The sequence below is a fragment of the Terrapene carolina genome, unplaced genomic scaffold (genome assembly GCF_002925995.2).
Source record: "Terrapene carolina triunguis isolate 2854851 unplaced genomic scaffold, T_m_triunguis-2.0 Scaffold90, whole genome shotgun sequence".
Lineage (NCBI taxonomy): Eukaryota > Metazoa > Chordata > Testudines > Emydidae > Terrapene > Terrapene triunguis.
The window spans coordinates 4,070,374-4,093,099 of NW_020664441.1; the positions used below are offsets into that span (position 1 = coordinate 4,070,374).

The 22,726-nt window shown below is 59.3% G+C and overlaps 1 protein-coding gene across 1 annotated transcript; it reads right to left on the minus strand.

Annotated features, from left to right (window-relative positions):
- Positions 1-2,412: 2,412 nt before the first annotated feature.
- On the minus strand, positions 2,413-22,067 carry GRK2 (G protein-coupled receptor kinase 2). Its single transcript, XM_024220021.1, has 21 exons — positions 21,337-22,067; positions 16,378-16,452; positions 14,438-14,513; positions 14,143-14,244; positions 13,665-13,739; positions 13,071-13,132; positions 12,671-12,722; positions 10,868-10,959; positions 9,960-10,059; positions 9,316-9,394; positions 8,820-8,950; positions 7,070-7,164; positions 6,666-6,773; positions 6,485-6,551; positions 5,930-6,030; positions 5,471-5,537; positions 5,264-5,359; positions 4,445-4,607; positions 3,704-3,840; positions 3,484-3,597; positions 2,413-3,130 (listed from the first exon to the last, which is right to left on the minus strand). Exons 1-21 carry the CDS (start codon positions 21,447-21,449, stop codon positions 2,966-2,968), a joined length of 2,070 nt encoding a protein of 689 aa, XP_024075789.1. The 5' UTR covers positions 21,450-22,067; the 3' UTR covers positions 2,413-2,965.
- Between the last annotated feature and the right edge of the window lie 659 nt (positions 22,068-22,726).

The following is a 22,726-nucleotide window of genomic DNA, read 5'->3' on the forward strand; positions in this document are numbered from 1 at the left end:
AATGCAGGGAGGCAGGCTGGAGTCAGTCAAGCTGGCCAGGAAGCCAGGATGATGAACTTGCTTCTCCCCAAACATGCCAGGGATCTTTACCCACCACAAGGGGCACAAGGCACAGATTGGCTAGGCATGAGAAAGACCCCACCCCCACAGCACAGCACCCTGCAGGTACATTGGGGTCAGTACTGACTGCAAGGGGACAAAATGCCCTCTACTGAATCCCCACCCTGCTCCCTTCAGCACAGCACCTCCACTGCCGCCCCCCCCCCCCACCCCCCCAAGCATTCAGAGCCAGCCCTGCCTGTCTGCTTTGCTCTGGGGCAGGTGCTGCCGGCTGCCTGAGCCGGAGAAGGGACTAACACTGCCTGGCTGTTGCCTTGTTCTATTACAGCTGGTTAAATCCATCTCTCAGCTGGAACCTCCTTTCCCCCATTCAGCATCTTGGAGCCATTGTTTGCCTTGAAGCGAATCCCTGGGGAGGGAATGGTGGCAGGACAAGGGCCCAGCAGCTTCTGAAGCGAACACAGGCCTGGAGCATGGGGAAAACAGGGAGAGACACAGCCCTGCAGTTCCCATTCCAGCCAGGCATGGGCCATGGCAACAGTTTGCTGCCAGCTCATTAGCCACTGGGTGGTTTGGAAACCAGGGTGGAGCTGGCTCTGGGATGCTGGGGGAGGTGGGCACAGAGGGGCTGCCCCTGGGACCCACTGGCTTTGAGCCTACCCAGCAGAAACACGGGGCTCTTTGCTGGGCCCGAGGACCTTTTTCTCAGACCAGGAGATTAGGTGGGCAAGGGGTTGCTCCTGTAGCCCAGAAACAGCTGCCTGGGGGGGGGGGGGGGGGGGGGGGTTTGATACACCCCCAAGGCCCAGCAGGGGGGAACCGAAACTGATGGGGGGAAGGGATGCATTGGCAGAGCTGGGGGAGCTGCGACTCAGCATTGAAAGCACTAGATCCCCTAGCATGTACCCCCCTCCACATACAACCCCATGGCCCAGGATCCCCCAACTGAGCCCTCCACAACCCTTCCTGCCCCCCAAGGCCCAGGATCTCCCAGCTGAGCCCCCCATTGTGTACCACCTCCATGGAGCAGGATCCTCAGTGACCCCTGTCTAGGAGGCTGCCAGAAGGGGTGGGGTCCCCGGCTCTGAGTTGCCCCAGCCCAGCCCGTCCCGCAGGCTGGCCGCCACAGGCAGAGCTCCATTTTTTCACTTTTTTATTATAAAAACTCAGTTATCTTTTTTTCCTCTCCACTTGTTAAAATCACATTCAAAAATCGGCCAAAAAATTAATAACCCCGAGAAGAGACGGACCAGAAACCAATATTTACAGACACTGCGAGGGGGGAGAGGCAACCCCCCCCCCAAGAAAATCGCCCCCCAAGGGGGAAAAAAAGAGCCATTGGCAGAACGGGCAGAACTCAACACATGGGGGGGGGGGGGGGGGCGCATGCAGCACAGCCAGGTTCGCATGCGGTTCAGGGCTGGGAGACCATGGAGATGTGGGGGAACAGGGGAAGGGAGACCCTTCCCCCACTCCCCTTGCCAAATGCTCCCCCCATACCCTGCCCTCTCTCCTACCCCGCCATGGAGGGGGTGGAAAGGAACCCAGGGTTAAGTCACCCCAAGAGCCTCCTGACCCTGTGTGGGGGTTGGGTTATAACACTGAATGGGGGAGGGGAGAGGAGTGGGGTGTCTGGCTGGAGCGATAATACAGGGGGCTATGAATGGGAGAGGGCAGCAGAGGCAGCACTCAGACACACAGCACTTGGTGTTGGCACTGGCCCCCCGGCTTGCGGGGCAAACACCCCCCCCCCCACACACACACAAAGCTCGGCCCCCACCCCAGCCAGCCTGACAGCACTGGCATCAGGCAACTCTTCCTTCTCCTTTGGCACGAGGCCCAGGCGCCCCCAAGGCTAGGGCCCAGCAAAGCGCCCGTCTCCCTGGGAGGGCAGAGATGTGGCCCAATGGGGGCACTTCCACCTGCACAGACCTGGGTTTGGCATCGCTCATGGGTGAAACGAGTTGCCAGGTGAGGGACTGGCACCTTGCTATTTGGCACAATTTATTATAAATACCCTGGGGGACGGGCAACCCAGCAATGCAATAGCGGGGAGGGTGGGGCTGTGGGGTCAGGACTGAGGGGCACTGGCACAGTGGGGGCAAGAGCCCAGGGCTGAGGGCTGTCGGCGTGGGCAGAGGCTGCTGGGGTGTGGAGGCATGGGTGTTTGCCTCCATCAGATAATTCATTGTTCATTCCTAATGTGACTCTTCCTCTTGGAGTCGGTGGCCCTCCAGCCTGATCCTGCCAGGCAGTTAAGCTCCTTCCACACCTAACCCCCACCCCTTTGGGCCCTTGGCCAATCCTGAGCCCCAAGGCTCTCGGATGGCACCGTGGGTCCTCAGCCATGGGACAGCATTGCTGGGGCTGGAATCCCTTCCAGTAAGAGCTGGGAACCCATGGAGAAGGGACTGGAGGCAAGTCTGTCCCCCATTCCCCAATGCTCACTGCATTCTACAGGCTGGGAAGGGCATGCCCTGGGCCATAACGCCCCTGCTGGCAGAGCCCTCTAGCGTGCCAGGGATCTGGGCCATGCCCCGCCCAAGCTCTCCAGCACCAGCAGCGATTTGATAATGGAGAGAGAAAGCAGGAAGTTAAGTGCCAAAGAGGAAGTTCCTCCCTGTGATCCCTGCATCCCCCATCCTGCTGGGGGCAAGGCCAGCATGGCCCCTGCCCCATGAGCTGAGATGGGAAGGAGAGGAGAAATGGATCCAGAAGGCAGGATCCATCCCCAAATCAGGGGAGGGGGGAGTCTGCCCCACCCCCTCCACATGCCCCACCCCCTCCAGCAGGGGGCAGGGCGGGAGTCACAAGGATCAGCAAATTAACAGTTACGGTTCCGCTGGGGGTGCGAGTAAAACCCAACCCAATAAATTAAAGCCGGGGGAGAAGGGGGGCATGGGGGTCAGAGGCCGTTGGCACTGGAGCGCTGCAGCAGTGGCACCTTGCTGAGCTCCACTATGGGCGAGCGCGGCTTGTTCTTCATCTTGGGCACCCGCTGCAGCAGCTGCTGGGCCTCGTGGTAGGCGTCGCGCAGCTCCTTCTTCCACTGCACCAGCTCAGGGTCGCTCTGCCGGGTGACAGGACGGGGGGTGGGGTTAGCCATGGGAGCACCACGGAGGGATCAGAGGTCATGGCCAGGGGGCGGGGTTAGCCACAGGAGCAACACAGAGGGGTCAGGGGTCAGCCACAGAAGCACCGGGGGGGGGTCAGGGGTCACAGGCGGGGGGGCGGGGTTAGCCACGGGAGCACCACGGAGGGGTCTGGGCTCACGGACAGGATGCATTATTAACCATGGGAGCTCAGGACGGGGAAGGAGCAGCCCTAGGGAGTGGACAACCGGGATGGGGGGCGGGGAACAGAGACATGGTGTAGCCCTGGCCCAGTAGAGGGTGCCAGTGGCGGGGGAGGGGGCGCACTCACATCACACTGCAGGATGAGCTGCCTGTGCTCCCGGGTCTTGAGGAGGATGCATTTGCGCTCCTTAATCTGAGTGTCCTCCACAGATAGGATCTCCTCCATGGTGAGCAGGGATTGCTGCAGGGGACAGAGCGCCAGGGGTTCAGAGAGAGACCATGGCTCCCCCCACCACTACCAAGAACCCCCCTCCCCAGGACCCCAGGCCTTGCCCTCAGCTCCCTACCGGGGATTCGCCCTCCCCTCGCCACTCCAGCCGGTTGGGGAACAGGTAGAAGTATCGCCGCTGCCATGGCGTCAGGAAGGGGTTGCCCATCTTGGACATGTAGCCGTGCATGATGCAGTCCTTGCCCAAGGCGTAGTCTGTGCCGGGGAGAGACAGAGAGAGAGTCAGATCGCAGCACCAGCCAGCCGTCAACACACAGGGAAGTGCCTGCAGGGGGCGCTGTAGGGAGCGGGGCAGGAATGCTGGCTGTGGGGGTACTTCCAGCTACTCCAGCCTCAGCCTCCCCCAATGGGGCACACTATAGGGAGGGGGGTTGGCTGTAGAGAAGGTGGGGAGCGATGGTGAGTGGGGCTGGCCATGTGGGAAAGCTCCCAGCAGGTAGGGTGACCAGATGTCCCGATTTTATAGGGACAGTCCCGATTTTGGGGGCTTTTTCTTATATAGGCTCCTATTACCCCTCACCCCCGTCCCGATTTTTCACACTTGCTGTCTGGTCACCCTACCAGCAGGGGACACTGTAGGGAGCAAGGTAGGCCCTGGTGGAGGATGGATCTCCCAGCAGGGGCACCGTGGGGAGCAGGAGCTGGCCATAGTAGGCATCTCCCAGCAGGGGGCACCATGGGAAGCGGGGGCCGGCCGCGGCATGCATCTCCCAGCAGGGGGCACCGTGGGGAGCGGGGGCCGGCCACGGCATGCATCTCCCAGCAGGGGGCACCGTGGGGAGGGGGCTCCCCCACTCACCCTCCTCGTGGCCCAGCTGCTTGTTCTTGGCCTTCTTGCGGGTCTCCAGCTTGTCGGTCTCAGCATTGACAGCATCAAAGACAGTCTCCGTCACCTCCTGCTGCCAGCGCTCTGAGATGGTGAGCGGGAAGTTGCGGTACAGCTCTTGGTCGCTGTCCAACAGCTGGGGACGACAGAAAGACGGCGGGTGGGCGGGCAGCTGGGGGCTCCCCCAACCCAGGTGGCTGGGTATCCCCCACACCCTCTCCCGGCATCAAGCTCTCTGGGGGAAGGGCTGGGTGGTGGGGGGGGGGGCGGGGGGCTGGTGGGAAGGTGAAGGGACCTCCTCTCCCTCCACAATAGGGAACTGCGGCTCCAGAGAGAGTAAAGGGCCAGGTGGGAAGCAATGTTCCCCCTCTAATTTTTCCCATGCATGTGCAGAATGAATATTGGTGCACATAACAAAATTCATGTGGTGGGGCTGGGGCAGAGGATTGGGGTGCGAGGGAGGGGAGGAGAGGGCTCTGGGGTGGGGCTGGGGATGAGGGACCAGGGCTGGGGCAGAGAGTTGGAGTGCAGGCTCTAGGGTGGGGCCAGGGATGAGGGGTTTGGAGTGCAGGCTGCCCAGTGGCTACAGATGACTCCCCTCAGCTCTCTCTCCCCGCAGCAGCATCTGGGCTGTGGGGTGAGAGGTGCCTCTCCCCCAGCCGCAGCAGGTCTGAGCTTGTGCTGGGAGAGGGGATGGGAGCCTGCACCAGAGAGGGAGAGTAGCCTGCATGGCTCAGCCCTGCCCTTTCCAGCGGGGGAGCTGTGCTAACCCCCATGAGGTCCCTCCGGTACCTTGATCCCTTTTGTGTCCTCTTCATCGAAAGATCCAATGTCGAAGGCGTCAGCCGCGTTCACCTCCCCACGTGGCGGGATCAGGGGCGGTGGGTACTGCGGGATCAGGAGAGGCGTTAGAGAATCTGGGGGGACAGGACAGCAGCACCCGCCACATGCCCCTGTCCCTCTCCTTCCCCAGCCGCTCTCCCTACCCACCCCACTTACCTTCTGCAGGAAAACCATCTGCCAGTCCAGGCTCTGGAAGAAGGGATCCTCCTTCACCTCTTGTGCCCTGGGGAGGAAGACCAGGGGCGAGGTGGGTCAGCAGAGCTGGCCTGAGGGTCCCTCTGGCCCCCCCACATGAGGGGCAAAGGATGCCACAACCTATGCTGGAGCCAAGGGGTCCAATTCTAGCAGGGGAAGGACTGGAGCATGGCGGTAGAGGCAGAGAGAGATGGGGCTGCCATGCCAGCAGGGGGAGCTCCGGAGCTACCTGTTCTAACAACACAGTGACTATTTCTGTAGGTCCTATGCAAACAGCGCCACTCAGGCTGAGGGATGGGTCTCTTCCAGTTGGGGGACGGTAGCCCAATGCATCCATCCTTCCTGGGCTGGCTCCTGCCACATGCTTGCTGGGTCCCCAGGATGTGGCAAAGCCCCCCTGCTCCCCAGTCACGGACTCACCCATGCCCCATGCAGCCCAGCCTCCGGTTGACGTCTCTCTGGAGCAGCCCTTCCAGCAGGGAGCGCAGCTGAGGCGAGAAGGAGTCGGGCAACTCTACAGGCTGTGGGGGAGGGGAGAGGATTATTTTATGGGGCGGGGCCAATTCCCAGCCCTGGGAGCTGGACAGACCCTTCCTGGGGCTGGAGGCACACTGCAGTTCCAAACCCAGCCAGCAGGGGGCAGTTGTGTACACACACACAATCCCAGCCAGCAGGGGGCAGTCTCATCCACACAGCCACACTGGAGCTCCACTCTGCTCAGGGGCTGAAGGGCGGGGCCAGGCTCGGGTCCATGGAGTGGGGTGTGTATGGTTGGGCTAGGCAGGGCCCTGGCTGAGGACCAGAGGGACGGGCGGCAGGTACAATGGGCTCAGAGCTGAAGAGCAGGGCTGTTCCTGGCCTGGAGCGACAGGGCACTGGCTTGTGCAGATGGGTCGAGGCCCCTCTCCGTGCAGCCCTGAGGAGGGCAGAGATCCTGTCTGCACCTGATCCCCCCGCCAGAGCTCCCCCACTCACCATGGTCAGGGTCATGCGGTCGATCTCATGTTTGTCCTTGGTCTTGTGCTGCCGGAAGGGGCTGTGCCTGCGATGGGAGGGGAGAGGGTGGTCACACGCTGCCCATGCCATATCCCTGCCCCACGGGTGCCTCTGTCCCACATGCACCCCCTCCATCCCCCAAGATCGCTTGCTTACTCACCCCCGCAGCAGCTTGAAGAGCATGCAGCCCAGGGAGAACCAGTCAGCACTGCTGTCATATGCCACACCCTTCTGCAGCACCTCCGGCGCCATGTACCCATGCGTGCCACTGTGGGAGCATGTGGGGGGAGAGAGATAGGCAGAGAAGGGGGTCCGAGTACAACAGAGCGATGGCCCAGCCCAGGAGCTGAAGTGCCACACTCTCCCTGCAGGGGGCGCCAAAGAGCCATCACAGAACCACTACAAACCCAGCCTCTCCCAGCAGGGAGTGCTGCAGGGGGCAGGGCAGGAGCGCTGGCTGTGAAGGGAGCTCCCGGCTACTCCAGCCCCAGCCTCTCCCAGCCTGGGGCACTGTAGGGAGCGAGCAGGGGGCACTGACTGTGAAGGGAGCTCCTGGACACTTACACACTGGCATGAGGCTTCTTCTTGGAGAAATCACAGGCCAGTCCCAGGTCCGAGATCCTGACGTGACCGAACTCGTCCAGCAGGATGTTTGCTGGCTGCAGAGAGAGGAGAGCAGCCCCATGAGCCAGGGTGATGGGACAGGGAGACCCAGGTTGGGGATGGAGGGGAAATGCAGCATCTGAAATGCTCTGTGAATGGGAGGGAAGCCAGCGGGTGGGAGCTGGGCAAAGCCAGTCCCTCACTCCTGCCCTTCTCCCCTTAACTTCACCAACCATGGAGGTGGGGTCCTGGAATGGGGGCTCTGCTCTCACCCTGAGATCTCCAAGCACCACCCCCCGTGGGGGCTGAGCAGATGGAAACCCCATGAGGGAGCAGGCAGGGTTACCCTGAGGCCCTAGCATGGGAGAACCCCCGTGGTGGAAGGGGTGGGACGACGGAGCGGGTTTACCTTAAGGTCCAGGTGTGGCAGGATGGGAGATACCAGTGGTGGGAGGAGAAGGGTGTGATGCTGGCAAACCAGGTGCTGGCTCTCGCCAAGGCTTTAGGCCTCAGCCAAACACAGACATATTCATTGCTGGAAACCTGTCCAGCTCACCTGTGTGTCAGTATGGGTCAGACAGGTGTCGGGCTTATAACAATATATTTAGACTTCATGAAATGCTTGTACATTGCTACATGTATTAATCCTGCTTATAATGTCTGTATCCCACGTTGTCAGGTGAAACTTAAGTGTGTGCTGTAGAGCTATAAAATTTTTGCTCTGAACTATGTAACTCACCAGACAAGAACAAAACTTTGCCTAGTGGAAAATGCTAAATCGCTATGAAAGGCATTACCTCTTGCCCATCAGGAAGGGCTATCAAAACTAAATGGTTCACTGTGGGACATCACAATACAAAGACTGCTACTTGCCCCTGCACAAGCTATGTGCAAAAGGCTCATCCCATCAGCTTGAATTCTGGAAGAAGAAAATAAAGATAGCAGACATGAAAATTTTTGATCTCTTTGCTGTTTGGCCTCTCACAGGACTGGAGCCAGGAAACAGAAGCAGAGATCCCCAGGGTCAACCTGGTTTAGCCCTAAAAGACATTCAGAGCTCACAGATTACTACATCTCTTGCAGTCTATGGTTCCAAAAGCTGACACTCATTGGTGTATACATGTTTGCCTGCTCTAATCTGTAAGTAACTCACTCATTTCTTTTTCCTAGTTAATAAATCCTTAGTTCGTTTACTATAGGACTGGCTACAGGCATTGTCTTTGGTGTGAGATCTGAGGTACAGATTGACTTGGGGGAAGTGTCTGATCTCTCGGGACTAGAAGCAACCTGAATATTTTGTGAGCTTTGGTGTATAACAACGAACCATCACTAAGTCCAGCTGACCTGGAGGCAACATAGACTGGCATGCCCAAGGGGACTGGCTGTGACTCCATGGTAAGACTGGTATAGTGCTTTAGGAGTTCACAGTTGTTTACGGGGTTGGTGAAACGTAATTATAGAACACCCCCACCCCCATGGGTCTCTGCCCTGAGGTCATGAACCACTCCAGTCAGCGTGACACTGAGGTTCTGGTGTGGGAGGATGGACAACCAAGGTGGGAGGAGGAGGGGTTACCTTGAGATCCCAGTGTGGGAGGAGGGGACACCCATGGTGGGATGGGGCAGGGCTCCAGGAGGGGATGGGATTACCTTGAGGTCCTGGTGTGGGAGGGTGGGAGACACCCCTCCGTGGTGGGAGGGGGTGGGGCTACCTTGAGGTCCCGGTACACCACGAAGCGGTTGTGCATGTGCTCCAGGCCCAGGATGATCTCGGCAGCGTAGAAGCGCATCTCGGCCTCAGAAAAGACCCCGTGCTGAGACAGGTGGTAATGCAAGTCGCCCCCTGCATGAGACAGCCGACATCCTGGTCAACACAAGGCCCTGCCCCACAGGAAAGACAGCGTGGGCCATGCAGGGGGTGGCAGTATTGCCTAGTGGCTAGAACACCAGGCTGGGAACTATAACTCCTGGGTTCAATCCCCAGCCCTACCACAGACTCCTTCGGCAAATCACATCTACGCTCCGTGCCCTGGTTCCCCTCCCGCTCTCTGTCTGTGTGGACAGCAAGCTCTTTGGGCATGCACTCTCTCACTAAGCGTGTGCAGCACCGGACAGTGGCGCGTAGCTTGAGACCGGGTGTATTATTAATTGTAAGGGGGGGCAGTGTGGAGGCTGGGGGGTTCCCCAAGGATAGCAGGGGGTTCTCACCATTCATCAGGTCCAGGATGAAGCTGAGTTTGTCAGGGGTATGGAAGGCGTAGGACATACACACGATGAAGGGGCAGTCCTGGGGCGAGAGGGCGAGATGGATCACCCACCGAAAGAGGGAACCCCACAAACTGCACCACCACAGGCTCCCCTCCCCCCAACATGATCCACCCCCCCCCACATGCTCCATCCCTGCCCCACACTTCTCCCTACATGCTGCCCCCTATATTCCCCCTTGCACTGCCCTCCCATAGATTCCCCCTCCCACCACACTGCCCCACGTGCTGCCCCCGCCCCACTGCATGCTCCCCTGCATGCTGCCCCCCACCAACCTCCACGCTGCCCCACCCCTCAATCCTATGTGTGCTACCATCCCTAACGTGTTGCCCCCTCAAACTCCCTGTCCCCCCCCATGTGCTCCCGACCGCTCACCTGCACCCCCCTTGCTCTGAGCACACTCACTCCTGCCCTCCCCTGTGCTAACCGCCTCCACTGCTGTCCCCAGACCTAGGCCCCCTCTTTACCTTAGATTGGGCTTGCCCTGTTCTGACACACCCCCACCCCATGTATGCCCTGTGGCGAGGCTGGCCTGGTCAGGCAGGCCCCATAGCTGCGGTGCCTGGCGTGTGGAGAGCTGTTCTCACCCCGGTGCTGACGAGAGACAGCATGATGCGCTCATTTAGGGCCAGCGTCTCCCCCTGCTTCATCTTAATGCGCTTCTTGTCCAGACATTTCATGGCGTACCTGCCCCAAGAGAGAGAAAATAATCCCTGCTGCTATCCCCAAGGCAAATCTCCACACTCCTCATCCCTCCGCCCCTGCCTCCCACAGCAATTCCCTCACCCCGGTATCCTTCTGCCTCCCATGGCGAATCTCCATGCCTGTTGCCCCTGGTATCCCTCCACCTCCCACAGCAAATCCCCCTATCCCCCCCCCCCCCGTGGCCCCGGGCCCCCCCCCCCCCCCCCCGCAAAAAACCCTGTCTCCCCCATGGTCATGGCAACCTCAGTAATGACAAGTATCCTTTCATCTCTCCTACTTCCACAGTACCCTCCTTCTCATTGAAGGTATCCCTCCACCTGTCATGGCCAGGGCAACACCAGCACCACTGGTATCCTCCCTTGCCCCGGGACCACAACAACCCTCCCTCACTCTCACAGCTCCAGCCCCCTCAGCTCCAGCCCCCCCCCCCATCTCAGCAGATATTCCCCCCGCAAAACCCAACAGATATTCCTCCACCCCCTGGCTATAATACCCCTCCCCACCAGATATCCCTCTGTCTCCAGGCTATAATACACACACACTCCCCAGATTCCCAGCAGATATCCCTCCGCCTCCTGGCTATAATATCCCCCACCCCAATGCCTAGACAATCCCAGCAGATATCCTTCCACCTCCCGAGTATACTACCACCCCTCCGCCTGTCCCCCCAGATTCCTAGCAGATATCCTTCCACATCCTGACTATAATACCCCACCCCCAGGGGAATCCCAGCAGATATCCTGCGCAGTTCATCTCCCCGGGGGCCCCACCCCTGGTGTTGGCTAATTACATTTTGCCCGTGTCCGCTTTCCGGCAACCATACACCTCTCCAAAGCCACCGCGGCCGATGATCCGGTGCACGCTGAAGTCGTTCATGGTCAGCTGGGCCCACGGCAGGGGGAGAGTGGGTGAGGGTGGGGAGGAATCCAGACATTAATTGTATTGTACTGCCGCAAACTCATGGAACATTGCACAATGCAGCGTGGGCTCTCAGAGCACCCCATGCCTAGGCAGGGAGCGAGAGGCTGGGCTTGGCATTAAGGCCTCAGACTCAGAACTCCTGGATTCAGTTCCCAGCTCTGCCACTGACTCCCTGGGTGATGTGGAGCAAGTCACTCTCCCTTCCGCCACCCCATTTGTGCCTCGGTTTCCCCAGATACAAAGCAGGGAGAATAGTCTGTCCTATGTCTGGATTGTATATTTGCGGGGGGGGGGGCAGGCCCAGCTTTTCTCTATGTGTGCATGTATGCAGAGCACCCAGCACAATGAAACCATTCATCGGAACAATAGCACCTGTTCCCTGGCCATTCCCACCGATGCAAGCACTTTCATTGTAGAATTGAGGGGAAACCTCCCCTGCACCCTGTGCTCCCCCTAAGCCCTGGAGGAGGAGTGGTGGCTTGGATCTCAACCTGCATCTGAATTTTGGGGCTCGCACAATACGAGCCAGGGAGCCCCAGCTTGCAATGTGGCAGGGCTGAGGAGACCCCTTGCCCCCAGGGCCAGGCAGAGAATAGGAGGGTGTGGGACAGATCCCAGGGTGGGGTGATGTTAAAGGAGGGCACTGGGGAATAGTCTTAAGGGTGGCACCCCCCCCAAACTTATCCCTTCACCCTGGGACACCTCCCTCCCCTATGTGTTTAAGGCCCCTGCCCCACAGCTACTGCCCCCCACAAACTCCCCCACAACGAGCATAGCCCCAGGGGGTGGGATGATTCGGTAGCAGTGGGGTTAGGTTGGGACCCGGGGGCTCCATAGGGAGCTGGGCGGTGGGGTAGGGGCAGTGGGGGTCACTGTGCTGGGCAAGGGGCACATGGAAATGGGATGCAGTTCCAGACAAGTCTACCTCCCAAATACAAATCGCCAATCCTCCCAGGCCAAGCCCCCCAAGATGGACTACAGCCCCCTCCCTTGCTCAGGCCAGGCCCCCCCCAGATAGAACCTGCCACTCTATAAATGCATGGTGTACCCACACTTTGAATACTGAGTGCAGTTCTGGTCACCCCAACCCAAAAATTATAAGTTAGAACTGGAAAAAGTTCAAAGAAGGGCAACAAAAATGATGAGAGGTCGGGAACAGCTTCCATATGAGGATAGATTAAAATGACTGGGACTGTTCAACTTAGAAAAGAGACGACTAAGGGGGGATATGCTGGTGGCCTATTAAATCATGACTGGTGTGGAAAAAGTGAATAAGGAAGCGTTATTTACCCCTTCATATAACACAAGAACCAGTGGTCACCCAGTGAAATTACTAGGCAGCAGGTTTAAAAAAACATAAGGAAGTGCTTCACACAACGCACAGTCAGCCTGTGGAACTCTTTGCCAGGGGATGTTGTGACAGCCAATAGTATAGGTCCATCAGTGGTTATTAGTCAAGACCCCCTGCTCTGGATGTCCCTAAACCTCTGTTTGCCAGAAGCTGGGACTGGATGACAGAGGATGGCTCACTGGATAATTGCCCTGTTCTGTTCATTCTCTCTGAAGCACCTAGCACTGGCCACTGTCTGCAGACATCATAATGGGCTAGATGGACCATTGGTCTGACCCAGTGTGGCCGTTCTTATGTTCTTATGCCCTGGGAGACACTCACATGGATGTTCAGCTCCACATTCTTCCACTGGCAGAAGCGGGTGAATTTGTCACTATAACAAAACAGAAAGAGGTGAAAAAACTACAGAGGCCCCCACAGAGAAACCCACCCATGGGCCTGCAGAGACCCCATCACCCCAGCCTGCAGAGACCGCCCCTGCATAGCCCTGCAGCAAGACCACCCATCCCTCTCACCCAGAAAGACCCCCATAGTCCTGCAGAGAGACACCCCATACCTCCTCCCAGAGAGACCCTTGCAGAGAGAGGTTGCTCATCCCCCCAACCAGAGAGACTCCCTCAGCCCTGTGCAGAGACCTCCCCATTCCCCGCCTGCCATGGTCCCTGCAGAAAGAGAACCTCCAGGCCCACAGCCAGCCCCCACGGCAGGTGGCTCCTCTCACCTCTCGATGAATTTCTGGAAGATGGCCCCATGCAGGTTCTGGCAGATCTCCTCAATGTACGGCTGGGGAGACATGAGGGTCAGCGCGGGGAAGAAAGGAACCAGCGGGGAACCCCACCCACCCCCAGTGGGATGGGCCATGTCAGGAAATTCCTTTCCCCTCTCCTACCTGTACTGGGGCCTCCTCCCCCAGGGGAAGTGAGATGGGACACCCTTCTCTTGGGGCCTGTCAACCCCCCTGCTCTCCCCTGCATCAGAGCTTCTTAGTATCTCTCCCTCCCCTGGCCGACAGGGCAGCCCCACCCACCTTACCCATCCCTGACAGCAACCCCCTCCCACACAGCACCAGGAAGGGGCAGGAGACCAGGCTAGAGGGGCTCATTGCTCTGATCTGGTGTAGCTGGGGAGGAAATATTGCGCTAGGTGGACCCATGGGACTGATTGGTGCAGCGCTACCCTAGAGGGGCCTATAGGGCTGGCTCGGCACCAAAGGGGGCCCTGGGGCTAGAGGGGCCCGTGGGGCTGGCCTGGCACCTCAGGGGCTGTGGGACTGTCCCTGTGGGGTTGGTAGGGAGATGGGGGTGGGGACACACACCTGGAATAGGTCTGGTGGCACCTGCTTCTTGCTGAGCCGGCTCTGCACATGCTCTGTGGCGCTCTTGGAGAAGGGCTGTGGGGAAAGCAGTGGAGAAATGAAAGTCTGTGTGGCCCTCACAACCCCTCTCGGGTGGTCAGGGCAGGTCCGGGGGCTGGGTTATCCCCACCCCCATCCCGTGGTAGCTCACAGGGCAGGGCTGGGGCACCAGGGGAGACCCTGGACTGTATGAACAAGGAGAAATCCAACTCTCAGGCCAGGATGGGAGGGCTGGGGGAGCAGTGTAGGGTCCCCATCCAGGGCAGGGTCTGTGACTGCTTCAGGGTCACCTGTGAGGCAGAGTTTCTGAAGGTCTTCGGGGTCCCTTCTGGAGATTTCTGGGGTCCCCCTGGGCAGGGTCTGTGATGGTTTTGGGGGTGTGTCCCCTCCGGCAAGGTCTATGGTGGTTTCTGGGTCCCCCCCGGGGTGGCGCACTCACATGGGAGCAGGACAGCAGCTCCTTCATGATGTACTGGTCAAAAATCTGGCGGCTCTTGGCAGCTCGATCCTCCTCCGAGTCCAGCTTCTCATATTTCTTAATCTGGGAGGCAGGGGGCACAGTGTCACTGTGGGGCAGGCTGCAAAGCCATGGCTGGGAGCCCCCAACACCCCAGAGGGCAGGGGAGCCTTTCAGCAGCCACCCTAACACCCCACAGGGTGGGAATTTACCCTTCCCCCTCCCTGCTGGGTGGGGATAGGGAAACCCCGGTGTGTCAGCCCCCACAAGGCCTCACCTCTTCATAGAACTCCACGAGCGGCTTGGCCTCCTCCACCTGATTCAGGCAGAAATCCCGGAACAGCAGGTACCCTGGGAAACAAGGAGAGAGTCAGGGCCGCAGAGCCCTTAACCCGGCCCCTAACCTCCGGAGCCAGCCAGCCCCCCAACCTCCGGAGCCAGCCAGCCCCCCATCCTGGGGCTGGATAGTAGCCAGTGCCCTCTAGAGGGCAAAGGCCCCATGTCCCATTCCCTGCACCCGAGTCATGCAATCCCTCCTGACTCCCTCAGATCCAGCTCCCGTCTATACCAGTGGTAGCAACAGTGGGCTATTTTCTGCCCAGCACCCCTAGTGTGGTCACCGCCAGAGAGGGCTGATTCCCCACAATGGGACAGTAGCAGCAGGCCTCTCCCCAGAGCCAGGCTGGGCCACAAGGCTCTCTGGGTGGCTCCATCCAAGCCCTGGGGGCCCTGCGGTTAAACGGCTCCAGGTGCTGCCAGCTCCCACCCCGTTGGGTAGGCTGTAGTTCACAGGGTTAGTTGGGCAAGAGGCCAGGCAGTGCGAAGCAGGCAGGGGAGCACAGGGGAGGAGGCAGGGGAGCGCGGGGCGTACTGGCGCGGAAACCACAAACGCCAGCGTGGGCGGGGAAGGAAGTGACAGGGGCTTCCTGCTGGAGGCTGTTAGCTACCAATGGCAGAAAGGGGAAGTGTCCCACCACGCCAGCCAGGGGGCCCGGGGAAAAAACCACTGGGGACCCCCAGCCGCTTAGAAACCGCTGTCTGACTGGTGGATCCTGGCCCCTATCTCCAAGCCCCCGGCAATCCCCATTTCTGACTTTCCCCCATGGATCCCCATCCACCAGAGACCCCAGCCCCTGACTCCAATCCCCTTCCCAAACCCAGCCCACCGGGGACTCCTCCCCGCTCCCAATCCTGACACCACCACCCCAAAGATCCCAACCCACCAGGTACCCTCCACTCCCAGGAAGCCCCAACTGACCAGGACGATTCCGGATTCCTAACCCCCACCCAACCCCACCCCAGCCCCCAACACCAACTCCAAACCCAAACCCACTGGGGAACCCCAGCCTCCTCCCATCCCCCACCAAAACATGACACCCCCAACCCCCACCCCTGCCACACAGCTCTACCCACCCAACAAACCCACCCCCCGATCCCAAACCCACCCTTCTCCCAGCTCACCACCTGATTGGGGTCACCACCTGACCCTTCCCTCCAACCCCCACCCTGGGATTCTCCCCCCAACTGGAAAATCTCACCAAGTGCCCCCCCCTTTCCAGTCCATGCCCCCTGCCCCAGCCAGAGACCAGGGAGAGGGATCTGGGCCTGGGCCTGGGCCTGGGGGGGGTGGAGAGGGGGCGGGGGATAGGAACTGCCCAAGCCACACAAAGAGGAAGGAGAATTTCCTCTTGCGCTTCAGCACCCTCCACCCGTGTTCACAGCCAGTCTCTTGCCTCCCCCAGAGCTGGAGCTGTGCAGCGAGGAGCACGGCCAGCCCTGGGGACAGGTGTGAGCACAGAGCCCCCACAGCTCTAGTAAAAAGAACAGGAGTACTTGTGGCACCTTAGAGACTAACAAATTTATTTGAGCATAAGCTTTCGTGGGCTACAGCCCACTTCTTCGGATGTAGCCCACGAAAGCTTATGCTCAAATAAATGTTAGTCTCTAAGGTGCCACAAGTACTCCTGTTCTTTTTGCGGATACAGACTAACACGGCTGCTACTCTGAAACACAGCTCTAGTGGTGCCCTTCAATCCCGATCCGCAGCCCCCTGTTAGACCAGCGCTGGGCTCCCTCCCACAATCCTGCTGTTGTCCCTCAATCCCAACCCTCCCAGACACAGTTACACCAAGGGCCTGGGGGGAGGGGGATGTGCATGGGTGTGTCTGTGCATCCCCTGCAGCACTTCACCCCCCCCCCCCCCCCCCCCCCCCCCCCACCTTCTGAGAAAAAAACTTTTCCAAAGTCACTTCGCCCCGATCCTCCAGGTATTTCTGCATGACGCTGCGGATGCTGCAAGACACACAGCACACAAGGGATTAATCGGGATACCCACCCCTCACTCTTGTTCCCTCCCCCAGTAGAAACCACCTGGGCCCATTTGGATTCTGGATCTACATGCCTGGGGGTGTCGGAACAGGCATCTCCTCGCCGGAGCCCTAGGCTTTCCCATGTTGGGGATTTTAATATATGCTTTTTCCCCTGAACCGAACCTTCTTTGACTTTTCAATATTTATTAGTTTGTTAAATTTCAGCTCCCTTTAAGACCCTTCCCTCCATTCAGCTGCAGCTTCACCAAGTTTTTTGGGTGAAAATTTCCTTGTTTGTTTGTTTAAACAAGCCCACTGCGATCTTCTACGATGCTTGACCAGGCCGCCAAAATCTCACCCTAGGGAACATTCCACCTGCCCAGCATATCCATGGGCAGCTTCCCAAGGGACATGAACACCATTGCAAGACAGCAGCTGGCACCCGGCAGACCTGAGCAGGAAGACACCAGGCCTTGTGGCACAAGGAACATCTCAGACCAGCAGGAAAGTCAAGTCTGGTGGATAATGGGGAGATGGAGAGAAGCTGCTGCCTCCATTCCCACCCACAGGGAGGGGTGGGAGTTTGCAACATCCTCCTCTGGGATCTGCACAAACAGGGCCTGACAGTGCTCAGGGCAAAGAGAAGAACTTGAGCTGGGCAGGACTCCTGGGTTCTCTGGGAGGGGTGTGGGGTCCAGTCATTAGAGCTGGGGGGGTTCAGAGCCAGGACTCTTGGGTTTTCTCCCAGCTCTGGAAGGGGAGTGGGGTCTAGTGATTAGAGTAGAGTGGGCTGGGATTCTATTCCTGGCTCCGTGGCAGACACTCCGTGCGACCGTCGTCTCTTGGTGCCTGAATTCCCCATTGGTACAGCGGGGATGACTACCCTGGCATGGTCTGCCAGGTCTATGCAGACTGAATGCTTCAGAGCAGGGGCTCTCTCACCAAATGTCCGTGCAGCACCTGGCACAGCAGGGCCCTGGCTGCAGTTGGCTACTGGAAGGGGGATAAAAGTGAAAGCTCTGGTCCAGAACTGCCCACTAGGAGGCTCCTTGCACCTCCCCATGAAGCAGCCAGACGTGAGCATTGTTGGAGACGGTATACCAGGGTAGATGGGCCCCTGCTCTGGACATGCCTGTATGGCTACAGGCCTTTCTGAAGACCCTGCTGAGACGTGAAGCCCTGCTCATGAAGGTGCCATCCTCCCCTGGCCCTGCCAAGGGCAGCAGCACTCTGACCCTTTAACAGACCATGGCCCAAAGAACTAAGACCAGATGCTTGCCCTGGTCAGGCCTTTCGTGCTGGGGCAGCCAAGGGCTCCTTTGGCCTGGGGTGGCGTGGGTTGGTGGGTGGCGTGTCTCTCTGCTGGGTTTTTGAGGGTGTGGCCAGAGCTGGTGTCAAGGCCCTGTGGCGTACTGGAGCAGCTCTGAGGCTGCTCTTGATGACACCAAAGAGAATGGAAACCTGGCCCCAACACTGATCAGCCCCAATCAACTGCACTGCTGCCCTCTGGCCTCGCCCCCTTACTGGACATCCAGGGGGACTCGGCCCCTCATCTTTCCAGCCTCCCAGGTCTCAGGGTCTTGGAAGAATTCACCAAAACCTGGAACCAAAAACTCTCCTCTGTCCTGTAGGCCAATGGGAAGATGGGAGGAACCTTCCCCAAGGCTGGGCCGGGGGCAGAGGTTCCCTCGATGATGGAGGAGGGCCTCAGCCTTGGCACGACAGGGAGGGTCCCAACCCAGAGGCCTGGGCTAGCCCAGCCCTGGCCTCCCCCCGCAGCTCTGCCACTGCCCCTCCATCCCTCCTCGCAGCTCCTCTGCTATCCCAGCTCTGGGCTCCTCCCTGATTTCTGTCAATGTCCCTCAATCCCAGCCTACAGCCCCCTGCTACCCTCGCCCTGGGCTTCCCGCCCAGACACACCAGGCAGTGCACTGCTGCATGCCCGTGGCTGCTATGAGCAATGCCAGCATGGCGCAAGGTTCTGTTTCCCTGATTGGCTCTGGCTCCAGGATTTTAGTCTCTAGCCTCTCCAAATCAATCCGGAGGGGCAGGCAAAAAAGAGGAACCCCTCTGGCTGGGCCCTACGGAGGGGGAGGAGTGCCTCGGGGGCAGGAGGCTCGACCCTCCCCCCTGCCCCGCCCAGCACCTCTGTGGCCAGTGTGAGCCCGAACCCAAAGGGGGTGGGGGAGCGGGGGTGGGGGAGCAGGGTAGGGTGACCGGGCATGTGCAGATGTGTGTGTGTGGGGGGGGGTCACACAGAAGCCCCTGCACCCCCTTCTCCACCCCACAGCCAGATCGGATGTGAGGCAGCACATCCCTCTCAACCAAGTTCCTGGTCCCATGGGGTCACAGCTGGTTCGGCATGGTGGGGCCCCATAATGGCCCTTCCCTGCAGCAGGCCCTGCCCCTCATGCCCCTGCTAGTCCCTGGCTCTCTGCACCATCCCCTCAGGGTCCAGGCCCGAGGCAGCAGCTGGTAGTGACTTTCCCACAGGCCTGGCTGGTGGGATGTGGGGGAAGAAGGGGTGGGCTGGACCAGGTGTGAGCCACCAGAGGCTCCCGGGGAAAACACAGAGGAGGGCACTGTGGGGATCAGAGGGAGGGGGCCCCTAGCCCCTAATCCACCCCCCATTCACCCAGCCCCCCATCCACTTTACAAACCCAAGGTCACCTCCACATAGGAGATACGCCCCCCCTCGACTACATCTCCCCTAGAGATCCATTCCCCACCCCACCCCTTAAAGCTCCCTCGTGCACAAAGATGGTCAGCCCCCAACACCTCCCCAGGTCCATCCCCCACAGTAAGGGCACTACGCAGCACTGCGATGGCCATCCCGTGTAGGGGTAGGGCAGTACAGGGAGCCCCCAATAGTAGGGGTAGAGGAGTGCAGGGAGCCAGCTCCCTGCGGTGCCAAGACTCAGCGGCAGTCTCTGTCCACAGCCATCCCCAGAGGGGGCATCTGGGTAAGGCCCAGCTGTAACCCCTCTCCAGGACGGGGGGGCCCTAGGCTACCATCCCAGACATCTTATCACAGCTACGGAAAACGCCTCTGCTCCCCATGCCCCCCCAGCACACAGACCTGGCCCCTCCCCATCCCATTGCACCCCAGGACACAGGCCTGGCCCCTCCCTGCCCCCAATGCACCCCAGCACACATGCCCAGTCCCCAGAAGGCCTACCCTGCTCCCACACAGTGACGTGGGGCAGCGTAGTTGGGGTGGGGGAATCTGCAGTTAAGTAGAGGTCTGGGGTCAGACAGGCCTGGCTCCGGGGAGCAGGGCAGGGGGCCCCACCCAGCCATTGCCCCCCATGGGCCCCATCCAGCCACGGCCCCCCATGAGCCCAGCACAGAGAAATCTGGAGTCCAGGCAGCCTCCGGTGCTTCTAGGGACTCCTAGCTCAAAAGGGTCTCCCTACCATCCCCATGGGCACCTGCCCCCTTTGGAGAAGCTGGAGACAGGGGACTGGAGCTTGGCTGGCCCTAGGGCCTGCTCCCCCCAGGCCACGGGAGCAGAGGGAGTTCAGCAGGCAGGGGATGGATGCTCTCACACATGCGCTCACGAGGGTGGAAACCCACAGCTCCATGCCAGTAGCCTAGGCCTGTGTGACTGCCAGGCAGTACCAGGCCCCTGCCCACCACACAGACAGGCCCCTTGCTGCCCCGGCTTCCCCTCTGCTCCCAGGTGTCACTTCTGGCCAAGTCACCCCCCGCCCAGCCTGGGCCTTGACTGTCATTGCGCTGTGCTCAGCGAGGAGCCCTGACTCTGAGCTCCCCTCTCCCTCGCCCTGCAGCCCCGGCCGGGGCAGCGTAAGGCTGGGCTCTTTGCTGGAAGGGATGGGGTTGAAGAGTAGGGACTGGTGGAGATGGGAGCGTCCATGGGTCGAGTTTTGTGCTGGGGCAGGGGGTTGTGCTATCTACAGCCCATGAGAACAGGAAAGCAGCCCAATAGGAGAGGGGGTCGGCCCTGGGCTCTTCACTCTGCAGCTCTCCCCTCCCAACCCAGAGCCAGCTGCATTTCGATGACTTTCTCTGCCCCATTCCCCGAAGCCAGGTTGATGCCCATCATTGGCGAAGGCCAAAAGAAGGTGCCACACATGCTATCGTACATGTCTGTTGCGCCACAGGCTGCCCTGATCCCCGGGCACTTGTTAAGTGCCACTAGCTCGTTAAATAGCATGGATATTGCGCATGGGGTTGGAAGTAGGGTGCTGGGCACAGATGATCCTTAGCACAGATTGCATCTCGAACCCTGCTGCGTGTGTCTCACAACCATTAGATAGGCGCTAGTGCAGCCCTGCTGCACCATTGTGTTTGATGCATGCCCGCATGTAGCCAGCTGTGCAGATCAGTCCATGGCAGGTTTTGCCAGGATCATGTTTTCTTCAGAGCCTCCCAAGCGCAGGGAGATCACAACCCTGGTGCTGGGAACTGACAGATACAAAGGAGGAGGGGGTGGTGTGGGGAAGGGTCTCTGGGTTTTAAAGGGGGTGGAAAGGGTCAACTCAAGACCCTCCTCTCCCATCTCCCTGGTGTTGGAAAGCAAGACACAGGAGCCTGGAAGAAAATAGAATAATGGGAAACTATCCAGGCTCCAGGGGGGAAACAATCAGGAAGACACAACCTGGACAGGGCAGAGTGTGCCAGCCTTCCCCAGTAACATACAGCTCCCCCCCAACACAGACTCTCAGAACCATGCCACTTCGCTGCCCCCCATGCCCAACCTGGGGTGCCCACTCTGCTCAGGTCAAGACACCTTGCAGGGAGCTGTGTGTGTGTGTGTTGGGGGGGGGGGGGGAGGGGTAGGTCCATTTCCAACCAAAGGGCCAGCAAGGCCCAGCCGGCTGCCCCACACCTGCCCCCAGCTCACCTGGGCTCAGGTAACAGGATCTTCTTGCTGGCCCGGGCTGCAGGGGTGGATTTGCTTTTCTCCATAGCCATCAAGTAGCTCACATCCGCTAGCACCGCTTCCAGGTCGGCCATCTTGCCAGGCAATCTTCTCTCTTCTCCTTTCCTTTTTTTTAAATACCTTAAGAGATTATTAATTTTTTGAGTCTCCGGCCTCAGCTGCCGACCGAGCCCCCTCTCTGCCCCTCTAGATGCCGGGGGGGGTTGGGGTGGGAAAAAAGAGGGGGGTGTTGTTCCCCCACCCCTTTCACCAACAGATCCACATGATGCCTTGCAGCGACAGCCCCTTCCACTTCTTCCTTATTTCTGATCGGCTTCACCTCCTCTGCTAGCGGCTCCCCTTCCTCTCTGAGGCGCTGTGCGTGTTTGCAGGAGAGGCGGGCCTGCCTTGCAGTGAATGCGGCTAAGGGTTTGCTTGTCTCCCACCCCCTTGACAACTGCTTCTGTTTTCTGAGTTGTGTGTCTGTGTGTGGATCTGCTGGTGCAAGCAGCGGGCAGGGCCAGCCGAGGGGAGTGCCAGGAGAGGGGCACGAGCGTTGTAGGGGAAGAAAAAAAACCTGTGCCAAAGCCACCGCAAAAAATAACAATCTGATAAAGTATCAGGTCACTAGGTCATGAAAAGAGAGAGAGGCAGGATCGACTGGTTCCGCAATGCTTCCTCCTGGCCGCCACACTGGCTACAGCACAGGCTAGCTTGGGTCTCTCTCCGGCTGCAGCTTAAAGCAACAGTGCCCTGAAAAAGGGAAGCAAAGGGAGGCAAAAGATTGAACGCTGCCCTCTGGAGGTTTTGTGTTAGCCCTTCGCCCCCCCCCCCCCCCACACACACACACACTGCATTTTAGGCTCGTGTGATCGCAGTGCGTGCAATGGGGGCAGGTTGGCAGAAGCAAGGTTCCAGCATGCGTGTGTCAAGTGTCACCCATGCACAACTGAAGTGCCTATCTGGCCCCCTGCATGCACCTGCCAGCCAATCGGCCTGCACACCTGCGGGATAGTAGGAGGGAGCTTACAGTAGCATCTAAAGGCCCCCAAGAAAGGAACAGGGACCCGTCCCTTTTGGGGAGGTGTGCCCCATAAAAACCTGCAAAGCCCTTATACTTTGTCCTCCTTTGAGACCCCCTTGGCTGTGATGCCTGCAAAAAAAAAAAAAAAAATTGTCTAGGGAGCAGCTGAGCGGCTTACTACACTGATCAAGTCTGTCAGCCCATGAGCCCCCTTTCTTGGGCACGTGCCCTTGTTATCTCAGCTCATACCCCGAGATTGTAAGCACATTGGGGCAGGGAGTGAGAGTCATTGTGTGAATGTACAGTGCCCAGAATAACTGCTCTGTTTGACAGGTTTCAGAGTACCAG